Source organism: Hippocampus guttulatus, chromosome 11, assembly GCF_054856545.1.
Source record: "Hippocampus guttulatus isolate MCC_2025c chromosome 11, RoL_Hgut_1.0, whole genome shotgun sequence".
Taxonomy (NCBI): Eukaryota; Metazoa; Chordata; class Actinopteri; order Syngnathiformes; family Syngnathidae; genus Hippocampus; species Hippocampus guttulatus.
In genome coordinates, this window is record NC_141271.1 from 13974282 (window position 1) to 13999404 (window position 25123).

Consider the following 25123-nt stretch of genomic DNA (forward strand, 5'->3'; position numbering starts at 1 on the left):
CCTTTCCAGCAGCTCCTATATTTTGTTGTTCTACTTCTTCCTTTCATAACTTTGCTGCTGTGAATCGGGAATGTCTCCATTGCGAGACTAATAAAGGTTTTCTTATCTTATGATGACTTATTTAAAAATTAAAAAAAAAAAGTCCAGATGCCAATAATGAAAACTGGATTTGTCGTTGTTTGTTTTTTAACCTTCAAAGCTGGTGCCCTTGGTCCACCTGGTGAGCAAGGTCCCCAAGGTGAGAGGGGACCAATAGGAGATCAAGGCCTTCCCGGGCCACCAGGACGCACCGCTTCGTACGCACAGCAACAAGGTTTGGGCTACCGGTTAAAAACAAAAAATGATGACAATACTGCTTATCAAATAAGTCACAACAAACATGTTATGGATACGCCATATTTCCTCAAATAAATCACAACCAAAGTTGTTGCCTAGTTGGAAAAAAAACAAAACAAAACCAAAAAAACGTAAGCCAGGATCAAAAGTTAAATGTACTGTTTTAACTCTTTCAGTGTTTGATTACGCCGGCCCATTTGGAAGAAAGGGGGAGCCAGGAGAGAAGGGCCAACAGGGGGAGCAGGGAAGTCCTGCTGTCAGTGCAGGACTGCCAGGTAACCCTGGTCGCCCAGGTTCTCGAGGTCCCCCAGGGCCCAAAGGATCATGTGAGTAAAGGATCATCATCATGGATCACCACCATGGGTTGTGACAGTCAGATTAAAGGTCCAATGTTTCCGCCTGACATATCAAGGGGGAGATTTCTTCAAGGGGTCTCCTGGTGGTAGAGGAAGGCCTGGAAATGCAGGTTTCAAGGGAGTCAAAGGTACTATTTTTGCACAAAAAAAACAAAACAAAAAAAAGGGGGGGGGGGTTGTTTTTGAGGTTACGGTGAATCTGCTGTTTCTGTCTTTTTAGGGGATCACGGGCAATGTGAATGCACCGTGAACAACTCTCCACCGGGGCCAGCCGGGCCCGTTGGTGATGCTGGAGACCCTGGGATGACTGGAGAGTTTGGACGGGAAGGTGAAACTGGAGACCAGGGCCCCGCGGGAGTGGATGGATTGCCAGTAAGAGAAATCCGGCATCGTTCAAGTGACTGCTCACTTTCCATGATGATGTCTTCTTGCAGGGAACTGCGGGGCTCATTGGTGAGCCAGGTCCAAGAGGCAGAAAAGGAGACACAGCTGTGGCGACACTAAAAGGTGTGCTTCACTTTTAGATTGCAATGGCCATAACAGGCTGAAGAGCCGCACTGGATATAATAGCGAATAGATTGTTGAATAAAGGAATGAGGTTGAAAATATTTCAAGAATGAAATGTTCTGCCCTCCTGTTTCTATGCCGTAGCGGAGGTCTTCGTACATGTCGCTCAATTTCCCACAGCAGATTCATGTCCCTCTTCTTTCAAGAGCAAAGTGGATGAGAGTAAATTCATAGAATTGCTAATAGTTTTAGGCGAGTAATAATTGCATCTCAATGGATTTAAGACATGATTAATCAGCAATCAGACCCACACAATCGACACTGTGTCAATATCACTGGGGAACACAATTGTTATTGAGTTAGGTCTGACAGCTGTTTTGGATTTTGGATTTTAGATCAGTTTTGGATTTTGGAATCCAAAACTGATCTAAAAACAGCTTATCATGTTATCAGGTTACAGGGTGTATGAAAGGGTTACATTGTTGTCCAGTGTATTCCTTTATGTGGATGCAGTATAATTTCTGCAGGCTATCGTGGAGACCCTGGGATTTCAGGGCAAGATGGTGAACTCGGAAAGCAAGGATTGCCGGGCAGAGTCGGTCTGCCTGGGTTCCCTGGCAGTCGTGGTCTTCCAGTGAGTCCAGTCTCCATCCATTCCCAAAGTAGTCTTCAATCTTCTCCGTAGGATGGTGATACCAGGTGTTGTTTATGTCAAAAGGGAGACGATTCCAAAGGAGAGAAAGGAGAAAAAGGTTTCTCTGGTGTACCAGGTCAAGCTGGTGCACCTGGACTTAGAGGAGAGCCAGGGGCGGAGCTTGGGGGTCTCAAAGGCCAGCCCGGTTTACCCGGTGATGAGGGTCTTGATGGTTATCCTGGAGTTGCAGGAACACCCGGTAGCCCAGGTAAGAGGCATCCAATTCAGTCAATGACACATACGCTCCACTGTTGCATTTGATGCTTCATCTAATTTTCTTTTTACAAAGTCTTAACACTTATTTTAATCCTCAAATAAGCTATTTTCAATGCTTTTTGCAAAAAAAAAAAAATTAAAAAGATTTGAAATGCGGATTTATGGCTTGAGAATTAAAAGCAAGGCCGCATGATGAGTATATCTGACTGTTGTACTGTTACTTTTCCTCCAGTGCCTCCTTTGTTGCAGGGCCTGCAGCATCAAACCAGCTCGGGCCGAGCTTGTTTGCAAAATAATGCTTATGCTTCTGAATAACTCTTGTACCGAATGCCTCTCTCGTTCTCTCTCTCGCGACTGAAAGGCGGCTGTAGTCCAGCAGGAGATGGAGAACAATGGGATGTAACAGGTAGCGGGTATAAAGATGTTTTTAAGTCTATTTGTGCTTTGCCTTGTGTGCATGACTTTTTTTTTTTGCAGAAGTGAATTGCTTTCAATTTGACGATAAAAATACAACTGTGTAAGTCACTATTATGAAGATAATGCTATTGCATCTATGAACACAATCCACGCTGGGCACCAGACAAAGTCACTATATTACTCACTATACAGTTTGTTCAGTATATAACTATGATAAAAAACATGAGTTAATTGTGATTTTTTTTGTTTGTTCGGGTTTTTTTTAAACTTTCTTTTTAGGTCCTTGTGGGAGTTTCCCAGGCCCTCCTGGACTGCAAGGTTCTCCTGGTCCCAGAGGATTACCTGGTCTCACAGGTAAAGACCAGAAGCACAAGAGAGGTCTTGTTTTTTTTGGACGACTAGTTTGCTGGATTTACTATTATTTTCTCTCATCAACTATTAGGTCTTCCAGGTAATAAGGGTCTGCCAGGTCTATTTGGACTAAAGGGAGATAAAGGAGAAAGAGGAGACTATGGCCCAGGTGGGCAACCTGGACCACCAGGTAAGCTATATAGCTCTGCAGTTTGTGAAACCTAATATTTACTACCCTGCCAGATTGTTCTATGAACTCCATTGGTCCCTTGTGATAGGTTTTTCTGGTCCCCGCGGTGATTTGGGCGTGCCGGGCAGAAATGGGTCCGTTGGATCTCCAGGTGCGCCTGGATTATCCGGAAGGATGGGAGCACCCGGGGATAAAGGTGTCCACGGAGAAGTATTGGGCGCGTCTCAGGGACCCCCTGGTGACCCAGGACTGTATGGGCTCCAAGGGAGCAAGGGTTTCATTGGAGATCAAGGAGAACCGGGCTATCCAGGTACGTCACATAGTGACAATTTCTGCACTCATACCCATGAAGGAATCAATATAGCAAGGTCAAGGTCTCTGACACTACACAATATAGGTGAGGGATTTGTAAGTTGCCTCACCCCCATCTATCCCCAGTAATAACCTTTCACACAAGACAGTAGAACAGGTACAAGACAAGAAAAAAACAGCTTTGACAGGCAGCGTGGAAGGGGGTTTGGCTTTGACATTTCATGTTGGTTCCAGTTCTACAAGGCACAAAAGGAAAAAAAACCCAGGGAAATGCTGGGAAGGGAGGGTGTAAACTTCGGTCGACCTTATGGTTTCGTTTTTATTTGATGTTGCATTCTGCCTATCGCTCCAGGAATGGGGGGCATGCCTGGTATGATTGGTCCCAAAGGTGGCATTGGCCTTCCAGGCCCGCAAGGGTTTGAAGGAAGTCCTGGACCACCAGGCAATTATGGTTACCCTGGTGATCCTGGCAATGCTGGACCACCAGGACCACAGGGTGCTGTCGGACAACCAGGTGACACCCTATCCATGAGTGCAATCTTTGAAACATCCTTGTTTGTATCTAACATACCCTGATATCCAGGTTTAACTGGTCAAAGGGGAACAGAAGGAGATCCGGGAGCTCCGGGTCTCTTTGGAATTAAAGGTTTCCCAGGGGAACCTGGTAACTATGGGGTTCTTGGGGAGAACGGCTCGCCAGGTAACGCAGGATTGCCTGGGCCAGATGGAAAACCAGGACCTCCAGGAATGAAAGGTAAGTTCCACAGATGTTCATTTCTGTAACATTCTAACCCAAATGTCCAGGATTTGAGCATTTCAATAAGGCACTGCTTCTCAATTTCAAGGCTACAAAGGGTCCCCTGGCATGGCTGGCTTTGGCGGTGTCTCTGGTAATACAGGCATTAAAGGAGTCAGTGGGATAAAAGGAGACCTGGGATTGCCAGGACAAATTGGCCCTAAAGGAGTGACAGGCAAAACTGGAGAAAAAGGTGCAGGACCCGTCTTTTCTAAAATGCAATCTCAGCCGTTATTTCAGAATTGTTGCTTTTTTTTTTTTTTTACTCACTCTCATTTGCTGATTAATCATTGTTTGTCAGGTGATCGCGGGTTAAGGGGCCCACCTGGCGAGAAGCCAGAGATCCCTGCACAGATGATAGTAGACATGAAAGGAACCAAGGGAGAACCTGGGGACCGAGGAAATCAAGGTTTCGTCGGACCAAGAGGTGAATCAGATAGTCGCCACAGCACTCCCAAAAATGTTGCATTTTCTTCCTTATTTTACTTCCTTACACAATGGATTTCCACAGGCTCAAAGGGCCTTCCTGGTGTTCCGGGCCGTGAGGGAGGTCATGGCTTTCCTGGAGAGCCCAGTCATGAAAAGGGTTTCCAAGGGGATCCGGGTGCACAGGGGCTACCAGGGTTAAAAGGGATGCCAGGATATATTGGCAGTCAAGGAATTTCTGGCTTTGACGGGATGAGTGGTAAAAAGGTGACTTGGAATCTTTTGTCATTTATCAAATGTAATGTTCCATTCTAACATCATACATTGTTTGTCACAGTCCATTTGTAATGTCTTGTTCTTGTTCCAAGGGCGTCAAAGGAAGTCCCGGTGCCTATGGTGCATCAGGAGACACGGGCAGGAAGGGAATCAAAGGTGTAAATTCCGAATTGACTTACAACTCAATAATATTTGTTGACAATAGTTCATCATTACCTGATATTTTTATATGATTCAAGGTGAGGGCGGCCCTCGCATCGACATTCCAGGGGTGACTGGATTGAGAGGAGAGGTTGGTTCTTCAGGAGACCCAGGTACAGCAAACTATAATTCATGCCATATCTGCTGTAGTGCGTAATGGCATTTCTGGTGATCACTGTCCTGTTATTAAATGTTTGGTGTCATCAAAATAGGTCCAAGAGGATTACCTGGGGTGGATGGGGAGAGGGGACTCCCTGGTTTTGATGGTATAGAAGGGAAAAGGGGGCAGTCAGGTGATGCAGGTGATGTGGGGTTTCCAGGTAAGAGGTTTACCTTCTAGACCTTATTATTCTATTTTACACCGAATTAGATTGCAGTTGTATTCCATTAAATTGTTTCCAAAATGTGCAGGATTCGATGGACAGAAAGGAACTCCCGGCAACCAAGGTTATAAGGGTTTTGCTGGGACACCCGGAAAAGTCGGGCAGCCAGGTTTCCCAGGCGTTCCGGGAACAAAAGGTTAAAGGAACAGATCAATTCAGTTGTGCCCTTTTTCAGCAGGTATGAATTTTATCCGTCACATTCCTTCTTTATTTGCAAATGTGTGCAGGCTTCCCTGGACTCACTGGTCTTTATGGATTAGATGGGCTGAAAGGACAAAAGGGTCTCTCTGGAATCGCAGGTATTTTTGCAGAATGTTATCCCATAATAATGAATAGCCAGTGTTCCGGTAACTGTCAAATCCGATGCTTCAGGATTCCAATTTGAGGAAAGCCCTTGTGGGAGTTGAACATTGCTTCTGGTTGCGATCTTGCTAGGTTTGGATACTACTGGACCATCTGGCAACCCAGGAACCAAGGGAGAGAAGGGTGATGATGGCAACACCAACAACCAGGCGGGTGTGCCGGGCGTTGCGGGTTCGAAAGGCTTCCAAGGAGATGTTGGTATGTTTCTGTGCCACTTCCTCAACTCGCAGCTGAACTCTGTGGTTTCATGTGAGCCACTGGGCTAATGACTGTACCCATGTTGGATCTGTTCAGGTGACCAAGGTCAGCCTGGACCATCAGGAAACCGCGGGCCTGTAGGACCTGATGGGAAACCAGACCGACAAGGACCCCTTGGGGATAAGGGCATTCCTGGACCACAGGGATTCCAAGGTAAGCACATACTGTTTCAACAACCAAAAGCATCATTATTGCCATCGCTGTTTATTTGAATGCTACTTAAAATGCTCCTGATGGAGCTCTTGACCCACGGGCCTAAAAATTGGAGAGGCGAACAAGCTTATGCGTATTTATTACATTTATCCAAAATGTATGGTTTCAGTACAAGCTGCAAAGAACTACTGACAATAGTTGTGAATGGTAATCCCGCAGTATTTTTCCTAAGACTAAAATGATGTTTTGCAGGTTACCCTGGAACCAGAGGGTTTCCTGGTTTCGATGCCTCAGCTGGAGAAAAGGGTATAGCTGGAACATTTGGGCTTCTCGGAGTCCCCGGTAGGAAAGGGTTCAAAGGAGACCAAGGTCCAGGCGGCTATAGGGGACCAAATGGAATTTCGGGAAAGAAAGGTAGAGTATGCTTACATTGCCCAAATTACCGCAGGAGAAATCCACATCCACCACACCCTTCATGATATATTGTAGTCGTCTACATCACAGTGAATTTGTAGTTTCGTGCATTTCTGACAGGTGAGAAAGGGGAACAAGGTACAATGGGGACTCCTGGTCAGATTGGGGCCAAGGGAGAGAGAGGACCATATGGCCCCAAAGGAGATGCTGGACCTCCAGGTAAAATACTAATTGTATGAAGACTTCCGACTGGTTAGTGTCCAGTTAATCCTGGTGTTGTCTGAAATGATCTGTTTGGGCTGCAGGTTTACGTGGCTTCCCGGGAAACCAGGGTCCACTTGCAGAGCAGAACATAGTCCCAGGAGAGAGGGGCCTACCTGGACGACAGGGTATTCAGGGACCAAGAGGTATTCAAGGCGAATCAGGACCACGGGGACCCCCTGGGGATGCTGGTCAGTGTTTCTTTTTTGTTTATTTTGCAACACTGACATTTGCTGTGATTTTTTTTCAAGAAATTATGGAAACATTTAAATTCATTAAAACATAAACCAATCGTTTTAATTCTGTAATATTGACAAATATTCAAGTTGATGAAAAAGATCAAATTGACAAGCTCGGTTACTTTTCAGGTTTTATTGGGCCCATTGGACAGAAAGGCATGCCCGGAATAGGTGGAACACCGGGAACGCCTGGGTTCCGTGGAGAGGCAGGTCAAGTGGGCCACGCTGGTCTGCAAGGCATGGAAGGTACGTCTGATCGGGGCAGATGAGGATTAGTGTTAATAGTCCTGGATTAAAGGATTGAAAAGTAGGTGCAGTTTTATGCAGAGAACTGGTTCTTCTTTTGTAAAAGGTTCATTTAATTGATAAACGGAGAAACTACTGAGAGCCGTAAATGATCAACGGATAGTTGAGAACAACGGAATGTATCTTTGTACTCTTGTTTTATTAAACTACTGCCGCATTATAGTCAAGGTGGTTGTTGGGGCTTCAGGGAACTGTTTGTGACAGTTTGTTGATACAGTATTTGCATTATGTTTGGTCAAAGGTAACCGGGGAAAACCAGGTGTCCCCGGCTTACCTGGCATGCCCGGCCGCAGTGTTAGCGTGGGTTACTTGCTCGTGAAGCACAGTCAGTCCGAGAAGACTCCCATGTGCCCCGTGGGCATGTCAAAGATATGGGACGGATACAGTCTTTTGTACCTGGAAGGCCAGGAAAAGGCTCACAACCAGGACCTTGGTGAGTCTGGTGAAACGGAAGTGACGTCATCCTTGATGAATATGAAATCGAGGCGTATTACATTTGGGCTGTTCTCATCAGGTTTGGCTGGCTCCTGCCTTCCTCGCTTCAGCACCATGCCCTTCTTGTACTGCAACCCCGGCGACATCTGCTACTACGCCAGCAGGAATGACAAGTCCTACTGGCTGTCCACCACCGCCCCCCTGCCCATGATGCCCGTGGAGGAGGGCGAGATCAAACCCTACATTAGCCGCTGCTCGGTTTGCGAGGCCCCGTCGGTCGCCATCGCCGTGCACAGCCAGGACATCACCATTCCGCAGTGTCCCGCTGGATGGCGCAGCCTGTGGATTGGCTACTCCTTCCTCATGGTGAATAGTGTGCATTCTGATGAGATCCATGACACGAGCACTATCAAAACTGCGAGCGTAGACCTCCGCCAACAGCTTATAGCCATAACGAGAACAGCTAACCTGACATGCATGCTTTTGAAACATCGAAGGAAGCCGGAATACTACCCCTATGTTTGTACCAAAGCAAAAGCATCAATATGAATACATATATTCTGTATTAGGAGACAACTGTCATTCAGAGGGTCCACGAGCCCAGCCTGGTGGTTCGAATCATTAAGTCGTATTGTATCATCGAAAAAAGTGCACATTGGTACCTTTATATGGTGACTAGCAGAAAATTATTCCTTCCTATTTTAGCTTAAAACCTCCAATATGATTATGACATATTACATAAATCTTTTTTTCTTTTTTACCCTTTTCATCGAACAAAAGGCATGTATACTAGTACAGAAATGACATTTTTTTCGACAATATAGTCCTATTTTTCGGGGGGGGGGGGGGGGGGGTGATGACATCTTTTCCAAATGTTGCAGTGATCATTTTTCCACACAGTTACTGAGGACTCACTTGGCAATAAGAGCTAGCCAGGAGGAACGAGCGCCTAAAAGCCACACCTAATGTCGATTAGCCACTTAAAAGCCAGCTACTATCCTGAAACAACAACACTCTCATTCGCTAACTCCCAGATCACGCAACAGGCCAGGCCCCGCTTTTCAAAGGCACAGATACAACAGTCTGGAACGTGAGGATGGTGGCCCCAAGTGGACAAAAATAATACCTGCACCTCACATGTATTGTTGTTATGCATAAGAGATTTAAAATACATACAAATATACTCTAAATTCATAGTCACTACGTTGGGGATTTTAATCATAATTACAGAATACAACAAATATTACACAAATCTGTCACCACCAAATGAATGAAAAATGACTGACCTCTTTCTCGCAGCACACGGCAGCAGGTAATGAAGGCGGGGGTCAGTCGCTGTCATCGCCCGGATCGTGTCTGGAAGACTTCCGGACGTCGCCGTTCATCGAGTGCAACGGCGCCAAGGGCACGTGTCATTACTTCGCCAACAAGCACAGCTTTTGGCTCACCTCCATCGATCAGTCTTTCCACGCCGAGCCGGCATCAGAGACGCTCAAAGCGGGCCAGCTCCTGTCGCGCATCAGCCGCTGCCAAGTCTGCATGAAGAACTTGTGAAAGATTCCTTGTATAATTTTGGCCACAAAGCTCATATACGCAGTGACTGTTTGGTGCCTTGAGAAACAAGTATGTTCGTTCTAAATGTGTAATGGTGCTTACTGTTTTAACTTATTACCTCAGGCAATCACACAGAGACTGTTCATTGCTACTATTGCACTGCATCCAACCTTATCTTTAAGCCACTAACTCTTCTTGTCCACCAGGCTTTCACTATTCTTATGCTTTTTGATTACTTCCAACGAGTCGTTTCCATGTCATATGCACTTCTATTACCTGTAACGCTCATTGCAATCCACAGAACGCACTGATTCTATTTTTGAGGTTAAGCGTCTGCAGTACATGAACTTGAGTGCAGCGAAATGTATTTTCAGGCTCACTTTCCACTTGACAAATCCGCTAATGATTAATTCACCTGCCCAGCGGATAGAACATAAACAGCCTGGATCCAAGGTCCTTGGGTAACCTTTTCCTTATCAGGAGACTTTGCCGTTTTTATGAAGCCATCCAAGGACAGAGATGGGCAACTGCAGGGCAACTTGATTCGTTTTCACCAACTCAAAATTTTTAATCTACAAAAGTGGACCCCCAGATTGGATTTTTTTTGTTGTGTTTTATTGGGAGGATGGGTGCAACCCCCAATTTTTGGTGGAAAACTGATTATCAGCGGTTTAGGGGATGACAAAAAAAGAAATTGTTTTTGCATTTGCATCGCATTTCAATGGCCGTCACTTATATGTGGATTTTTGCTGTTCGTAAGCTGATCCAATGACCGCTGAAGAGCCATATTTCGTTTATGAACAAATTTGATGCAAAGATTGAAAATGTGTTCTCTTTTGTAAGTTATGAGCACTGATGGGTTGTTTTTGTGTATGGTAGGTCAGATCAAGTCCTCCGTATAAGGCACGGTCCATTTCATCCCAGTTTGGAAACACACCGCATATTTGTTTAAAACAACACTTATTCATTGAACTACATCATTATTGCATTATAAAAGATTAAATGTTGTTTCTAAAAGTCCTCGTGTGATTTCATTACCGAACCGCAGCTAAATAAAAATCTTTATTATCATGACATTTAAAAAATTCAACATGGCTGCGTGCCGTTCCATACAGAAAGTGAGAAGTCACATATCATAAAATACATCGGCGTTAATGAATGGAACAAGAATTTTAGTCTGATCCGTGGAAACATTCAAATGAAAAGTGCTATTAAAGACAGTGTAATGTGCTACCTAATCATATGAATTAGTGCAGTTCAGGTTCATGAAAATGATTTTGGGGGATTCTGAAGTGTGTTTATTGTCCGCAGACATCCATTTTTGGTCAGAGCAAAGACTCCACAATGTCAAAGAGATGCTGCTTCACAGTATGAAGAAGGTATTCAAGGCGACAAAGGCTTGTGATTTCTTTGTCAATTCACATATTCATTGGTGCCACCGCTTGTTTAAATTTCTTCCTGAGGGGTCTTGCTCGTTCGGTCTTTAGCAGCAGGTCGATCGGCCCCGCTTGCCGCCGCCCTTCCTGCACACTTCCAAGTCCACCGTGGCAGACTGCTGGTTCTCGTTCCTCTTCCTCAGCATGGAGGGCAGCACCAGGTCGAAGAGTGCCTCGAACAGAGCGTCCACGTTGTAACCGGTCTTGGCGCTGGTCTCGAAGCACATCTTCTCTGCGGGCAGGCTGGTCCTCTCGTCCGAGCCCTTGTAGCGAAGAATCCGCCCGTAGAACGCCAACGCGTCTTCGCGGGTGACTTGCTTTGGAAATGTGACGCCGGAGATGGACACGGGCGAGGCGGGCGGCGTGGGGCAAGCGGACAGCACGTCTGATCGGTGCTCCTCCGATTCCGTTTGATTTGCGTTGGGCGTCTCCTGAGACAGATAGGCTTTGGTGTCCGTCAGGTCAGCCTTGTTGCCCACGACGGCGTAAATGCAGTCATGGTTGGCGGTGTCCGTCAGCGACAGGAAGCGCTCCTCGAGCTCGGCCAGGCTCTGCCGGTTGGTGACGTCGTAAGTCAGGATGACGGCGGCGGCGCCACGACAGTACATGGAGCCCAAGCCATGGAACTGTTCGCGCCCTGTGGAGGAAGATTCAAAATTGGAGGCCATGGAAAAAAATAAAATAAAATTACAGGATGTGCATACACTTCAAGCCTGATTTTGACCCACATTTGAATAGGGGCTGATTCAAATGGACTCTCATTCATTCATCTTCCGAACCGACCGAAAGGTCGCGGGGGTTCGCTGGAGCCTATCCCAGCTGTCTTCGGACAGTAGGCGGGGGAACACCCTGAACCGGATGCCAGCCAATCGCAAGGCACACAGAGACGAACAACCATCCACGCTCACACACACCTAGGGACAATTTGGAGTGTTCACTCAGCCTGCCATGCATGTTTTTGGAATGTGGGAGGAAACCGGAGTGCCCGGAGAAAACCCACGCAGGCCCGGGGAAACCGGCAAACTCCACACAGGGAGCTGGAATTGAACCCAGTACCTCTGCACTCTGAGGTCGACGCGCTAACCACTGGACCAACCTTAAATGGACTTATTACTTAACAAATTTAGTCGAAACAAGTTCCAAGTTCTAAATCTGTTCCTTTTTTTATGCACATGTAGTCCCTTTCACACCTTTCTTTGTGAACTGCAATGACAAGTGAGACTAAGCAGTATGGCCTAAAATTGTGATTTTAATCTATTTTTCCCCCTTTGCTGATAGAAAACGAAAGCGACAAAGACATTATTCTGAACACGTTTTGCTTTCGTTTCTTTTTCCCTTCTGGGATTTGCCGAAGTAGTTTTCACATTAATTTGCATGAAATTTTGGAAATAAAGCACTTTCTCTTTTGTGAAAACATGAACGCAAACACAATCCTTGACAAATTAACATTCACAATCATGATTCGATGTGGAAAGGAGTGGTCAAACGGCACGGCTCAGCCGCTCCATTCGTCTGTTGTGGAAGAGTTACATGGCACCCCCCTTTGATGTTTTCACAGCGGTCTCCCATGTCGACTTATCCTGTCCCCATTAGCGCTTCGTATGGCCTTCTTCGTGTATTTGGTGAACTACGATAGGAAGCACAACTGAACTGTGTCTGCACGGGTCTCAAGAGTCCAGCGTAGGAAAAAGTCGGCTGTTTTGAAACAAAAACAATCTCTCTTTCTGTAACCACGTTCTGCCGCACAAACTGTTTCTTCGCCGGCGCCACCAAGAAAACAGGATTCATACCACGGGTCAACAGAACATTTTAATCAGCGGCGGCTTTGTGAGTCATTCACTGTGTTTTTTACGCTGATTTTTGCACATCAGGTTTTTGAGCCATTTCCTTTTTTTGTTGTTTGTATGTTTGACCCACATTATCTTACGCAATACCCCATGTCGTGTCATTTATAGCTATGATGTCAGATAAAAAAAAATCCACCTGTTAAGGAACGTACCTCTAAATTCATAAATATGATTGGTATTATTTGTTTATTGTTATTATCATGAATACCGGATATGTAAGAGTAAAACGAGGGCAGACTCGGAATCAACGCAAAAGAAAAAAAAATATGGACCCAAATTTGATTAAAACATTTAGTAAACATTTGCTGACCAATGTCATCGGCACTTCTGTGATAATTTCCCTCACATGATTTATCAATTATACCCAATCGCCCCCGCCACCTTTCAACACCAGCCATTTTCTCCAAAGATTATTGATTATGATTCAGTGGACCGTCAGATCAGACAACAATGTAATGTGAGGAATCACCTGATCCGGGGATAATAATTACACTCTATCACTATGATGTTCGGCAATACGGTACAGCTGTTAAAGACGCGAGAGTATTTCTCTTCGTACATGCTGCGAGGAACTGATAAAGACGTTGTTGTGCTGCTGGAAATAGCTGGCTGAGGCATAAGGTCTTCCTGTCATCACACCATCATGTGACTATTAAGAGGAACAGGGCAAGATCCTGAAAAACACGCATTTGAAACAAAACCAGATGTCCAAATGAAAAAGGCAGAAGGGAAAAAAAAATGCCCAAAAAGAGCAGTGGGCAACTTGTTTGTTTTGAAAACATCACATAAAAGGTTTCTTGAACAGAATGGCACTGATCTTGCATTTCGTAAGTGACCCACTAAAGCGAGTGATTAAGTCTTGGGAGAGGTCATGGAAATGCAGACAGGAAGTGACTGGCCAAGGCCAACCATTCCTTATCCCACCTTACTGAAATAGTTGAGTAAGTCATGTGTACGCAGCGGTTCCTCGTAATGACTCACGTCACAGCGAGCACGTTCGGTCAACATCATGACGGTACATTATTATCTTTCAGATTAGCCCGGGCGGGACACAAGCGCTGTACAAATGCAAAAAGTCAACTTGAATAATCAATTGTTAGCATGAGCGAAAGTGAACAATGCCTGTTTCTGTTTCTGACTGCTGAGGAGGGATTTGTCACAGAGCTTTTCGAATTGAATCTCAATTCGATAGACAAGACTTGAGTAAGCAGTTTATCACCCACAACGTGTTCATTCAACCTCAGACTGTAGCTGGGGAAAGGCTCTACTTCTTTGTGGCCACCTTGAAAATTCCCCAGAGATTTTGGACGACGAGGGGCACCAAAGGTCTGTGACATCACAGCATATAATAGCAAGATAGGAAATTATCACTTCGTCATGACATGACATCATTATCGGGATAAAAAATCTGTTCTTCCAGTTAGCTGGCCTTGGATTTTCTTCCGCATGGACTCCAATATTTCGCAACCGTTTGTAACAACAACTATCGTTCAAATTGCTCAATTTTGGGCATTTTTCTTGAGGCAACGCTTGTGAAGGAGGTGCCTCCTGATGGTCATTGGATAATTACTGTAATACGCTACATGGAATTGAATGCCGGGACAATTTGGAATGCTAGGCCAATACTTTGGGTGAGCTGATGTACTTAACACAAAAGTTCAAACTGCTCTCGGGCATGACGTTACACAAGGCAGTCAGTAAAGCAAGCAGTAAAGGCCAAACTCTGAGCAAGGATTTGGGGGTTTTTTTTGTTGGACAGGTAAGAATTGTGCCAACAGTCCGCATGAGAGAGACGAGTCCCCATTTGCTTCTATCCAAACTGCTGATCACATGCCAGTGATTGCCTCAACTGTGGGAATCATGCATCACTGGGCAAGTGCAGAGAGAAGATACCATCTAAAAAAGCTTCATTTAAAAAAAAAAAAAAGCATTGCTCACTTGAACCTCAGAAAATATTAACACAATCGCTGGTGTATTTTGGATTCTATAGGCATTGAACCTTTTTTATTCTGCCCATAGATGTTAATAGAGGAAAAGCTGAAAACAGCACTTAATGTTACAAAACTACAACCAATCGCCACCAAAATGTATGTGCACATCTCCCAAAGCCCAAATCAATGTCTGTAAATATCAAAACAGTCGCACCAATATTTCTGATTTTTGTGCACGTTCCGTTTAAAAAAAAGCTTAACGTCACTTGATGTCATAAAACTGCGATGAATCTTTACCAAAATCTCCTCACGTACTCACATCAATCTCTGAAATTATTAAAAGGAGCGCACTAATATTTGGGTTTTAATGGACATTAATTAAGTCTTCCTCTCGGTGCACATGCACTCTACCTTGATGTCGCTTAATGAGGAAAACGCTTGATGTCCATAAAATTCCATTCTATATTTTCAAAGAGTTGTGTGGTCGCATGTGATGTGAACATTAATTTTGGTGGGGACTGGGCGTCATTTCTAACGACGTATACCTTTTTCTGTTATGAATGTCTCTGGTAGGAAAAATGCCAATAAAGTAAAAATACTGTGATGATTGTTTTGATTTTTTTTCAGAGGCTGAAGTGGCCGTAAGTGAATTTTCGTGACGAGTGCAGCAGTTTTCTGACCTCACGTGAAGTTAAGCTTGCATACGCGTACATTTAACGTTTTTGACAGTCCCCAGCGCGTAAACACACGGGCATTAACGCTCATAAAAAACAAATACATTTGAGAGGAGGTATTACCAGCGGTGTCCCATATGGAGACGTTGTAGGGCCCCCATTGTTTGAGGAAGAACGCCCCTCCGACGGTGCTGATGGTGTCTTTGAACTTTCTCTCCGTGTACATGTGAAGAAGAGACGTCTTGCCCACGTTCATGTCCCCCAGAAGCACCACTTTCACGTCGGGCTTCCTCATCTTCGAAGACTCGGGCATGTTGCGTTCGCCGCCGCTTCGCCCAGCCGGAGTTACGCTACGTTACGTAAAATAATCACTACGGGCGATCTAACTCGTAGAAGTCAAGAGCGTAGGGTAAACAAACGCCATTTTGACATGGCAAATTCGAAAGTGGTGATTGTTATAGGCGGCTCATCCTAAAATCTATGCTCGCACTTTTAAGTGGTTCCAACCACAAGTGAGGTGAAACAGGAAGTGAAATTGGGGAACTTGGTCTTCAATCACGCCTCGCAGGTTCAAACGTGGCCCCGCCCTCTCAAGGCGCTCTTCCCTCTTTACGAGGATCCAGCAATAGTATCCAAGGGCGCTTTCTATTCTACGTCATGAAATATTTACAGTAGCTCAAAGTTATTAAAGGGTAAGTCAAGTTAAATATAATTCCTGGATATATCCATATATATTCAAAAAAATTCTCGTCTCACCCCGTCCGTCCTCCATTCAGCTCGGGTCCTCTACCAGAGGCCAGGAAGCTTGAGGGTTCTGCGCAGTATCCTTGCTGTTCCCAGCACTGCGCTTTTCTGGACTGAGATGTCCGATGTTGTTCCCGGGATCTGTTGCAACCACTCATCAAGTTTGGGGGTCACTGCCCCGAGTGCTCCGACCACCACAGGCACGACTGTAACCTTTACCTTCCAGGCTCTCTCCAGCTCCTCTCTTAGCCCTTGGTATTTCTCGAGTTTCTCGTGTTCCTTCTTTCTGATGTTTCCATCACTTGGGACCGCTACATCCACTACAACGGCTTTCCTCTGCCCTTTATCTATGATCATGATGTCTGGTTGGTTCGCCATTACCATCTATATATATATATATATATATATATATATATATATACAGTGTATATATATTTTTTTTAATTTTACAATAATATGTTCAATGCGGCCCCACAAGTCTAAACACGGTACTCTTATTAACACTGCGCTTGTGGAATATGAATTGAGCAGCAAAACCCACTTGTCTTTAGCTACCTCAGGGAGCGGCTATTTTGCCACTTGCTGTTAACTGAGAATGACATCGCACTGTGATGTCATTTTCAGTCGAAAGCAAGTGGCAATCCAGGACAAAAACGCCGCACCTGAGATGGAGAAAAACAAGTATTTTGCTGCTTAATTCATGTTCCACAAAAGCTATACTGTATTAATCTGAATGCTACGGAGCCCCTAAGGGGACAGGAAGGAAAAAAATATACTGTTTATCTTGCAATCTTTGCGAGGGAATGCAATCTATGTGAGGGAATGCAAACTTTTATAAGGGAACGCAACACGTTGCGAGGGAATGCAAAGGTTTGCGAGGAAACGCAAAGTTTTTTTTCTTCCATGTCCCCTTAGGGGCTCCGTAGAATGCTGTGTTGGGTTGGGGTGCATATAACATATTGTCGGTATTTAAAGATTTATTTTCCTTCACTTCGCCTTTAAAAGTGATGACAATTTGCAATGTTCATGTCACAATACTATTTGTAGTACATAAAGAAACATTTTAAAACTACACACAAAAGTGCTGCAGCACAATGATTTGAGAATTACTGTCCTATATTTAGCACCTGCTTTGACTTAATTTTGTACCATTAAACATGTCCGTCCGGATAGGCTCCTTCTCATACGTGATCCTAAAAAGTCACGTATAGAAAATGAATGGATGGATGGATGGAAAGATAGAACAAAGGATGGATCCATAGACATGCCATGAAGTAATTAAAATGGACATGAATTGGATACATACATTATCATTCAAATGTAATTCTAAAGTAATAGCTTTCGCATTGGAATAATTAATACAATTCTCATCTACAGCACTTCAGCATAAAGAAATGTAATCTTTGGCATCGCTGATACACTTTTGTTGTCGTCACAAAAATAAAAGACAGAAACACCCAAATACACTTTTGAAGGTGATTCCTAAATGCTCACTAAAATGAAGCCTCGCGAGTTTTACTGACATCGCTGATGATTACGCAGAGTCATCACAACATCTCCATATTGATATATCAATTATTCTCAAATATGTCCCACTATCAAGTCTAAATGAATACGTCAGGCAATCCAGATAAAAGAAACAGTTACCGTTAGGACTTGAGCTTTATGTCCTACAATCGTCGTAGAGATATGAGGAGTTTTTAGTGGTTTTAGGAATTTCCGAGTAGTCATTAAAGGCATCGTGAACTATTTCTTCCTGTATTCCTGTGGCTAAGTAAAGCCTCATGACCAGACGGAAATGTACACAGTTGACAGCGTTGATACGCAATTGGAGTTTAGGTAAGAAGTGCATCCACCACAAAGGATCTTCCTTTCGGGGAAAAGCTTCGTTTCGGCGGCGAGCATGTCAGTAAACAATGAATGACAACAACATGCCGCAGCCCGTTCAGACGCTCGCCTTCTTGTTTGTCACCATCACGGTGGCGATTCTCGCCACATTATTCTGTTTGAACATGGAAGGTAAAGTGGGACCACGTGTTTAATATATTTTCATCTCCGTGTTATAGCGTTATTTTTGTTATATTCACTGTCCGGTCGAGGTATTGACAGCTCACAGCCATGGTGTTTCGCTTGGAAATTGATTTGGTGGTCTTTAGGACCCGGCAGACATCACGTAGGCGCGGGGTGGCCGCGCAGTGTCTCCCTCAGAGGACCGATCAGAGGTCAGTTTCTCAAATTCACCAAAATGAAGCTAACGACGTGGATTGGTTCAGAAAGCTGGTCCTTGTTCAGTTTTGGCGAAACTTCCCAGCTTAGGCATTTTTGCGAACGACGTAAAGGGATAAACATGGCAAGGTTTAGCTAGAACACCGCGATTCGACGTGCAAATGCTCCCCCAGTTGCACAATACACACGCTTTCACCATTTTAAGACACTTGAACGGTCGGATAGCGACCCCGCCTGAGGTTTTTGGAGACGACGCGCAGGTAGAGAACCAGGCCAGCTACATCCATCCCAAGTATCCGAGGCTCGATTATGCTACTCAACACCCCAACGCGGGGCTTTCTGTGGTCGGACGCGGAGACCAGGACGTTGTTGAACATTTGGGGGGAGCAGGACGTCCAGGAGGCGCTGGACGGCAACTTCCGCAACAGCTTCGTCTACCGCGACGTGTCCCGGCGGCTGGCGGCGATGGGCTTTGAGCGCACGCCGGAGCAGTGCAGGGTGCGGATTAAAAGCCTCAAAAGACAATACTTGCTCGCCAAGGAGGGCAATCTGCGCAACAACAGGCAATATCACAAGATCGCCAAGTTCTACGACACCATGGAGAGGATCCTGAGTAACCGGCCCGCCCTTGACCCCCAAGAGTTCATAGATGGCGGGCCGGGAGGGGAGGAGGCCGTGGACGGCTTGGATGAGGATGCGGAGGATGCTCAAGACGTCTACTCCGAAAGTACTGGAGACTGTCCCTTCCCTGCTGAGACTGAAGTCAAGCTGGAGTACCCCAGTATTCCCATCCCCATTCCGGTTAAAGTCACAGTGGGTAATAACAGTAAGTGCACATCCATCATTGTTATGTGTCAAAGTTCATGCTTATTGTGGTGTTGGGTCAAAAATACTCCAGACTTACATATTCATGGTAGTATGGGTAGAATACCATACATAGGACATGATGAGATGCAGAACAGATGAACTCGGTTGATCTGGTTTAACGCAATCCGTTCCGGATTGTTTTGGATTTAAAAACAAAATCATTGACAGAATTAATCTGTTGCAGAGTCTACATTGTAAAACCTCTATTAACTGTACAGACTAGTGACTCGGATTAAACCAGCGATTCCCAAACGGTGTGCCCTGAGAGATCTCCAGGTGCCCCACAGGAAATTATACAAATTCATGTAACTGGTCAGAAAGTATTTTAATTACTATCAATGTAGCTTCACCTTTCTATATCAGTGACATTTAATGACAACAATTAAATGCTCTTCCGCAAGACGGCACAAGGTACAAAATTCACCTGCACATGCTCCTTTTGTGACATTTTTGTTTGGTGGTATGCCGTGATTTTTTTTTTAATCCAATATAAAAAATGTGCCTCATTGGGTGAATTTGGCTCATTTGGGGATTAGATTATTTATCATTGATTATTTGCAATACTTAATTAATCACCCTTCCATTTGTTTTCCATAGCACCTGTCCTCATTAGGGTCACAGGTGAGCTGGAGCCTGTCTCAGCCGAAATTCGGCTAGAGGTAGGATAAATCAATCATTATTGTAGATTAGTGATAGACTACTGGAATGGAACCTGTCCTGAATCGAGGTCTCCTGCACTACAGAAATTCCTCTAGAAATTATGTCAAGTGACACTACATCACAAAAATACTCCGTGTTGGATATAAATGCATCCAAACATCCAATTTCTGTTGCGGCTGGAGTTTATCTCAGCTGACGTTTGACAGAAGCTGGGTACAGCCTGGACTGGTTATCAGCTAATCATAGGGCACAAATAGAAAAACAAACATTTACGCAGTTTAGGTTGACGTAATTGGAACACCGTCTCACATCAGAGATATGGTTGTGTTGTTATAATAACAGCAACAACAATATTATATAACAGTGTTTTTTTTTATGCCCCGATTATTATTTTTTTGCACCCAAGTCTGAGTCATTTGTTTTTAAGTGTCTGCTGAAGAAGTCTCAGCCAGACGCCTCAAAAATGCATTATGAAGAAAAAAAAAAGTGCATCCACGTTGTCCTTTATTTTTGTTGTTGCTTTTTTATTTGACGAAACCTGCTAGCCAGGCAACCTGAGGCTAGCGCCAAGAGCTGTGTGGTAGTGGATGATCACTCTTGACTAGCACCTTCGCCGTCAAAAATCTGGGACTGCTACATGTATAATGAAATCAAATTGTCTTGTGGCCCCTTCAGGTACATCAGAAAGACCTCCCAACAGCAGCCAACTGGCAGCAAACTGCTCCGCCTCCACACCCAAGCAGCAGCGGCGGCGGCGGCGCGCTAACTTCCCCATGGAGAGGCTAATGGAGCAGTTCCTGAAGCAGAGCTCGCAGGCCGAAGACAACTTCTACCGCATGGAGGAGCGCCGCTTGCAAGCCGAGGACAACCGGCGGGAGGCGGAGCACTCCAGGGAGCTGCACATGCTCCAAATGCTCGGTCAGATGTTCTCCAACATCTCCTCCGCCAGGCCGGGCTCGGGAGCGGCGCCCCCTCCTCACTTGAAAACCAGCGTGCCCACCCACGCCACTGTGTTTTCCCAAGCCTTGCTGTCGTGCACACCCCGCCAGCCCTCGCCCCCAAGAGACAGTTTGGCCAAGCAAGGTCAGCTGTTGAAGCCAAACACTCGGCCATTTGGTATTAGCGTGGCTGTCACCTGTGCAGAGCACAGGTTGTGCCGGAGCTCTCGGTCAATGATGCTTTGAGATTTGTTTCTGAATGAGTCTTGAATCTGATGGTTGCCTCAAGCAGGGTTTGTTTGTTGGTTTATTTGATGAAAAAGTACTTGTTTATAAGAGGTAGTTATTCAAATGTTTTTATTTTAGTTTGCGGAAAATACGAAGAGAAAATTCTCCTTTCAGCTATTAAGATCTGACATTGCAAATTTTTTTTTTTAAAGGGGGGGACAAATGAGCTGTTCTTTTTATTACTGTTGGTGTATTTTGTTCATATGATTTCAGATTGCATTTATTTCAATCCAAACAGTGTTTAAACCTTGTTTTATGACTGCAGTGTTTGAGCGCCGCTACAGCCTGGCCCCGATGTCTGACGGGGGCATGGAGGAGCACATCCTGTCTCTCGTGAAGAAGATAGTCCCTCCGTTGTCCGGCCACAAGCACAAGGGACAAGACGGCCGAATCGGAATCATTGGCGGATGCCAAGAGTATGTCGCACACACCAGCTTCCAATTTCATTCCCGTATTGATCATATTTGATTTCACCTACTAATGCTTCCATCTTCCCCCCTCAAGCTACACTGGAGCACCCTACTTTGCCGCCATCTCGGCACTGAAAGTGGTAAGATAAAATACCTCTCGCTCTCTATTCTTTCTTTGAATGCAGCCTTGGCGCACCGTCTTTGTCTCGTCTGCAGGGTGCTGACTTGTCTCACGTGTTCTGCACCAAAGACGCTGCCGCTGTAATCAAATCCTACAGCCCTGAGCTCATAGTTCATCCTGTCCTGTGAGTAGACCATTTGTGTAAAATGATCATGAGAGCAGATGGCAGGAAAAAAAACTCCTGTATTCAGTTTCCGCCTCACTTTGGTCACAGTTAAAAACTATAATGATCCAGTGTCATCTCTTTATCTATGCAGTAATTGATCACTGATCACTATTTGTAAGACTAACTATAGTTAGTCTTACAAAAATAAAATGTAGTTTCAGTTGTTTTTGAAAAGCCCTCTCATTATTTAATTTTGTTCACACAAATGTTTATTTATTTATTTTTGTTTTAGTTATTTTGGTAGTTTTTGTTAACTATGATAACTTTGTTTGTAACAGGCTCAAACTGCCTGAAAACTCTGAAGAAACTGGTACAGGCAAATGTCAAGTAATATTTAAATCCCGCTGTGTCTCGCCAAGCCGAATTTTTCCATTTGAAAATGTGCTGTTCTGAAATTATACGGTTACCCTACGTGTGATGCGTATCGGATCGTCTTTTATTGGAGAGATGTAAACCTCTAGTAGTTATCACGTTTTTTCTCTGCCATTATTGGTACCTATATGCGGTGGTATTACCCACCCCCTGCCCCCAAAAAAAAAGCAAAAGCAAAACATACTCATTGGTTGCATCTTTTAGATGCTCAACGAGATGAAGTCCTGCTTCATGTCATGCACCACAATTAATGACCTCTGGATATTTTATTTTTTAACCTTACCTTAAGGCATATTTTTGACATATTCTGAGGCATTCAACTTGAGGTTTTACTTCATTATGTAACATTTGTACCAATTGTCTGTGTGTGCGTACCTTTGAAAGTGACAGCCCAAATGCGGTGGAGGAGATCGAAAAATGGCTCCCGAGACTGCACAGCCTTGTGGTGGGACCTGGTCTAGGGAGAGAGGACTTCTTATTAAAAACAGCCAAGGCACGTACAGTGTATTTGCATGCACTTAACTACAACATAGAATTAAGGGCATTAAGATAAAACAGTTGATTCTTTCCATGCTGGGGATTCTGTTACATAGATTGGATTTATTCGCAATGCAAAGTAACACAACGATGATGGCATTGTATACAGTAAAAAAAAAAAAAAAAAGCATTAAAAGTGGATATCTTCAGATCAGAATTCAGTCTCTTCCTATTGTGGATAAAAAATGTATACCACATCTGCTGAAGCAACTGAAGCATAAACGGAAACGTGTATCTTAACTAGAGGCATAATTTCTACAAACATCTTGTGCGGAACTTGAAAAGTGTGTAAAAAGAGTCGTTCATAACTCAAGGTTCCACTGTACAAGTTTTCCCTTGGAAGTAGCGCACCTGGAGGCTCACACACTTTCCCAGCCTTCAAGCACTCCTGAAAGGATTCTTGCAGCGCCATCATCCGCTATTATCTGCTAATGGGGGGCATTTCAAATATGTTTCGAGATAAGATCTATGACGACAAGCAGATTGTGCCTCAAGTGGATCTTGAACCAGAATGTTTCCACAAGTAACGTATTTCTCCCTTGAAGGAGGTGATCGAAAAGTCCAAAGCAAGAGATATTCCAATCGTCATCGATGCAGTGAGTATTTGTCCAGATCAACTTTGCCTTGTGTTTTATAAAGTCATCGTGACTCACTGCGGTGTTTTTCTCTGTTTGCCTTCTAAAGGATGGATTATGGCTGGTCACAAAGCAGCCGTCTGTTATTCAGGGCTACCAAAAGGGCATCATCACACCCAATTTCATGGAGTTCACGCGGCTGTACGAGACACTGGTGGGTCTCTTGGCAAGTGACACATTCCAGTCTGCGCTCAAAAGTTTTTTTTCATCTCGTCTGCATGTTGTCGTCTCAGCAACACAAGGCTGTGGACAGCGTGGATCACCGTAGTGGCGTCCTGCAGCTCAGCGAAACGATGGGAAACATCACAGTGCTGCTCAAAGGAGAGAAGGATCTAATTGCAGATGGTAGCACAGGTTTGTATTTAGCCTACTGGTGGATGAGTGTTTGTCAGTGACTGATATTGTGACGCGTCACCTTTATTTGCTTATTAATTTATTTATTTATTTACAGTGGTCGCATGCAGTACAGAGGGCAGTGGGAGGCGATGTGGAGGACAAGGTGATCTTCTGTCTGGATCTGCTGGTGTACTGGCCCACTGGGCCCACACTGCTTCTCAAGCAGGACTGATCACAGGGTGGGTGCTCCATAAACCTGATAGGACATGTTGCTGGTAATATGTATTAAATATGGATAAGTCTCGAGTCAGCTTGATATGGTGGGCAATCATACGCTCAGCCAAAACATTAGTCTCTCTCATAAAAGAGCTTGTTAAAAATGATGCCCTTTTAATTTTAATAATGCAGTGTCGTGAGTGAGCTGCAGTATGTCCCAGCTCACACTGGGTGAGAGGCAGGGTACACTCGGATTGGTCACCTGAAAATTGCAGAGCACACATACAACCATTTACACTCATGGCAATTTAGAACCCTGATGGATTTTTTTGGGCAATGTGAGGCATGAGGAAGCCGCAGTACTTGGAGGTGTGTGTGTGTGTGTGCGCGCGCGTGTGCACGTGAAGATCTAGTGTTACGATTTTGAGGGCCAGTCTCCTTCACATTACCGTCTTGGGTATGTTTTCGTTCTCTAAGCACCCCTCAGTGAGGCCAAGAGGGTAAATCAAAACTATCTCATTGTACAAACTACAAATATATTGAAACCATATCATACATTACATCAATAGAGCAGTATTAACCTTTTTTTTTTTTCATTTTTGAAGTAACATGCAAAACAGTATTGCCAAGTCAATCATTGTTGTCTTGCAGTGTAAACCCATCGATGGTGGCAGCGATGGGGGCCTCTTCACTCACCAGACAGTGCAACAAACAAGCCTTCCAGCAACATGGCAGGTCCACCACCACCTCCGACATGATCCACGAAATTGGCACAGTCTTCAAAAATCTATTTGAAAGATGAAAACCAACATTGTAGACCCAAAAAAAAGCCGCTTGGTTGATTTTACAATCTGTGCTCCCAACTATTACTTTCAGTCCTTATCATGAACGGGTGGGGGTTAGTGAAAAATAAAGGTACTCAAAGGCTCAAGATTTGTGGACTATACCTCTTTGTGTATGTAAACATGAGTATCCCTCAAACACTTTGTTCTTCCCAGATCACGTTTATAGAGAAAAATATGAACGTAGTTGTAATTGATGTTTTTTTATGATAAAAATAAAAATACGACCTTGTGTGAGTCAATTCATATGACAATTATTGTTCAAATACTGCACTGTAAAAAGAAAACGGCTCATATTCGCCGTCAGGTGGCAGCATTGACTTAGTACGTAAACAAACGGATCAGTTGAATCTTGAGTGGATGGCGGCTTTTG

The 25123-nt window shown here is 44.5% G+C and overlaps 3 protein-coding genes across 3 annotated transcripts in view; 2 read left to right on the forward strand and 1 right to left on the reverse strand.

The window, feature by feature from the left end:
• col4a2 (collagen, type IV, alpha 2) overlaps positions 1 to 10463 on the forward strand; it is a 45365-nt gene extending 34902 nt beyond the window's left edge. Inside the window, exons 19-48 of the mRNA XM_086124061.1 lie at positions 200 to 313; positions 513 to 662; positions 749 to 820; positions 913 to 1064; positions 1127 to 1199; positions 1727 to 1833; positions 1918 to 2101; positions 2471 to 2515; positions 2806 to 2880; positions 2969 to 3067; positions 3156 to 3377; positions 3732 to 3893; positions 3963 to 4133; positions 4225 to 4368; positions 4477 to 4602; positions 4687 to 4868; positions 4970 to 5033; positions 5117 to 5191; positions 5291 to 5398; positions 5490 to 5597; positions 5689 to 5760; positions 5897 to 6022; positions 6119 to 6235; positions 6488 to 6649; positions 6770 to 6868; positions 6955 to 7101; positions 7279 to 7395; positions 7697 to 7888; positions 7970 to 8256; positions 9190 to 10463. Of these exons, the coding sequence (XP_085980187.1) occupies positions 200 to 313; positions 513 to 662; positions 749 to 820; positions 913 to 1064; positions 1127 to 1199; positions 1727 to 1833; positions 1918 to 2101; positions 2471 to 2515; positions 2806 to 2880; positions 2969 to 3067; positions 3156 to 3377; positions 3732 to 3893; positions 3963 to 4133; positions 4225 to 4368; positions 4477 to 4602; positions 4687 to 4868; positions 4970 to 5033; positions 5117 to 5191; positions 5291 to 5398; positions 5490 to 5597; positions 5689 to 5760; positions 5897 to 6022; positions 6119 to 6235; positions 6488 to 6649; positions 6770 to 6868; positions 6955 to 7101; positions 7279 to 7395; positions 7697 to 7888; positions 7970 to 8256; positions 9190 to 9444 (4007 nt within the window). The 3' untranslated portion in view covers positions 9445 to 10463. The remainder of the gene's footprint in view (positions 1 to 199; positions 314 to 512; positions 663 to 748; positions 821 to 912; positions 1065 to 1126; positions 1200 to 1726; positions 1834 to 1917; positions 2102 to 2470; positions 2516 to 2805; positions 2881 to 2968; positions 3068 to 3155; positions 3378 to 3731; positions 3894 to 3962; positions 4134 to 4224; positions 4369 to 4476; positions 4603 to 4686; positions 4869 to 4969; positions 5034 to 5116; positions 5192 to 5290; positions 5399 to 5489; positions 5598 to 5688; positions 5761 to 5896; positions 6023 to 6118; positions 6236 to 6487; positions 6650 to 6769; positions 6869 to 6954; positions 7102 to 7278; positions 7396 to 7696; positions 7889 to 7969; positions 8257 to 9189) is intronic.
• A 30-nt stretch (positions 10464 to 10493) lies between these two features.
• On the reverse strand, positions 10494 to 16234 carry rab20 (RAB20, member RAS oncogene family). The gene is made up of 3 exons (XM_086124065.1): positions 16089 to 16234; positions 15456 to 15682; positions 10494 to 11517 (listed from the first exon to the last, which is right to left on the reverse strand). The coding sequence occupies exons 1-3, from the start codon at positions 16232 to 16234 to the stop codon at positions 10928 to 10930; spliced, it is 963 nt and encodes a 320-aa protein (XP_085980191.1). The 3' UTR covers positions 10494 to 10927.
• Positions 16235 to 18106: 1872 nt separating this feature from the next.
• On the forward strand, positions 18107 to 24992 carry naxd (NAD(P)HX dehydratase). The gene is made up of 11 exons (XM_086124064.1): positions 18107 to 19128; positions 20505 to 20912; positions 21321 to 21471; positions 21560 to 21605; positions 21682 to 21770; positions 22569 to 22677; positions 23267 to 23317; positions 23406 to 23510; positions 23590 to 23710; positions 23808 to 23931; positions 24560 to 24992. The coding sequence occupies exons 1-11, from the start codon at positions 18612 to 18614 to the stop codon at positions 24708 to 24710; spliced, it is 1872 nt and encodes a 623-aa protein (XP_085980190.1). The 5' UTR covers positions 18107 to 18611; the 3' UTR covers positions 24711 to 24992.
• Positions 24993 to 25123: the final 131 nt, after the last annotated feature.

Coding starts and splice junctions, on each gene's coding strand:
- naxd (XM_086124064.1), top strand. CDS start 18,612: ATGCTACTCAACACCCCAACGCGGGGCTTTCTGTGGTCGGACGCGGAG. Junction 20,913..21,320: donor AGACAGTTTGGCCAAGCAAG/GTCAGCTGTTGA, acceptor TTATGACTGCAG/TGTTTGAGCGCCGCTACAGC. Junction 23,318..23,405: donor TTCCAATCGTCATCGATGCA/GTGAGTATTTGT, acceptor TGCCTTCTAAAG/GATGGATTATGGCTGGTCAC.
- rab20 (XM_086124065.1), bottom strand. CDS start 16,234: ATGAGTGGTTGCAACAGATCCCGGGAACAACATCGGACATCTCAGTCC. Junction 15,683..16,088: donor CTGAATGGAGGACGGACGGG/GTGAGACGAGAA, acceptor TACGTAACGTAG/CGTAACTCCGGCTGGGCGAA. Junction 11,518..15,455: donor CTCCATATGGGACACCGCTG/GTAATACCTCCT, acceptor CTTCCTCCACAG/GGCGCGAACAGTTCCATGGC.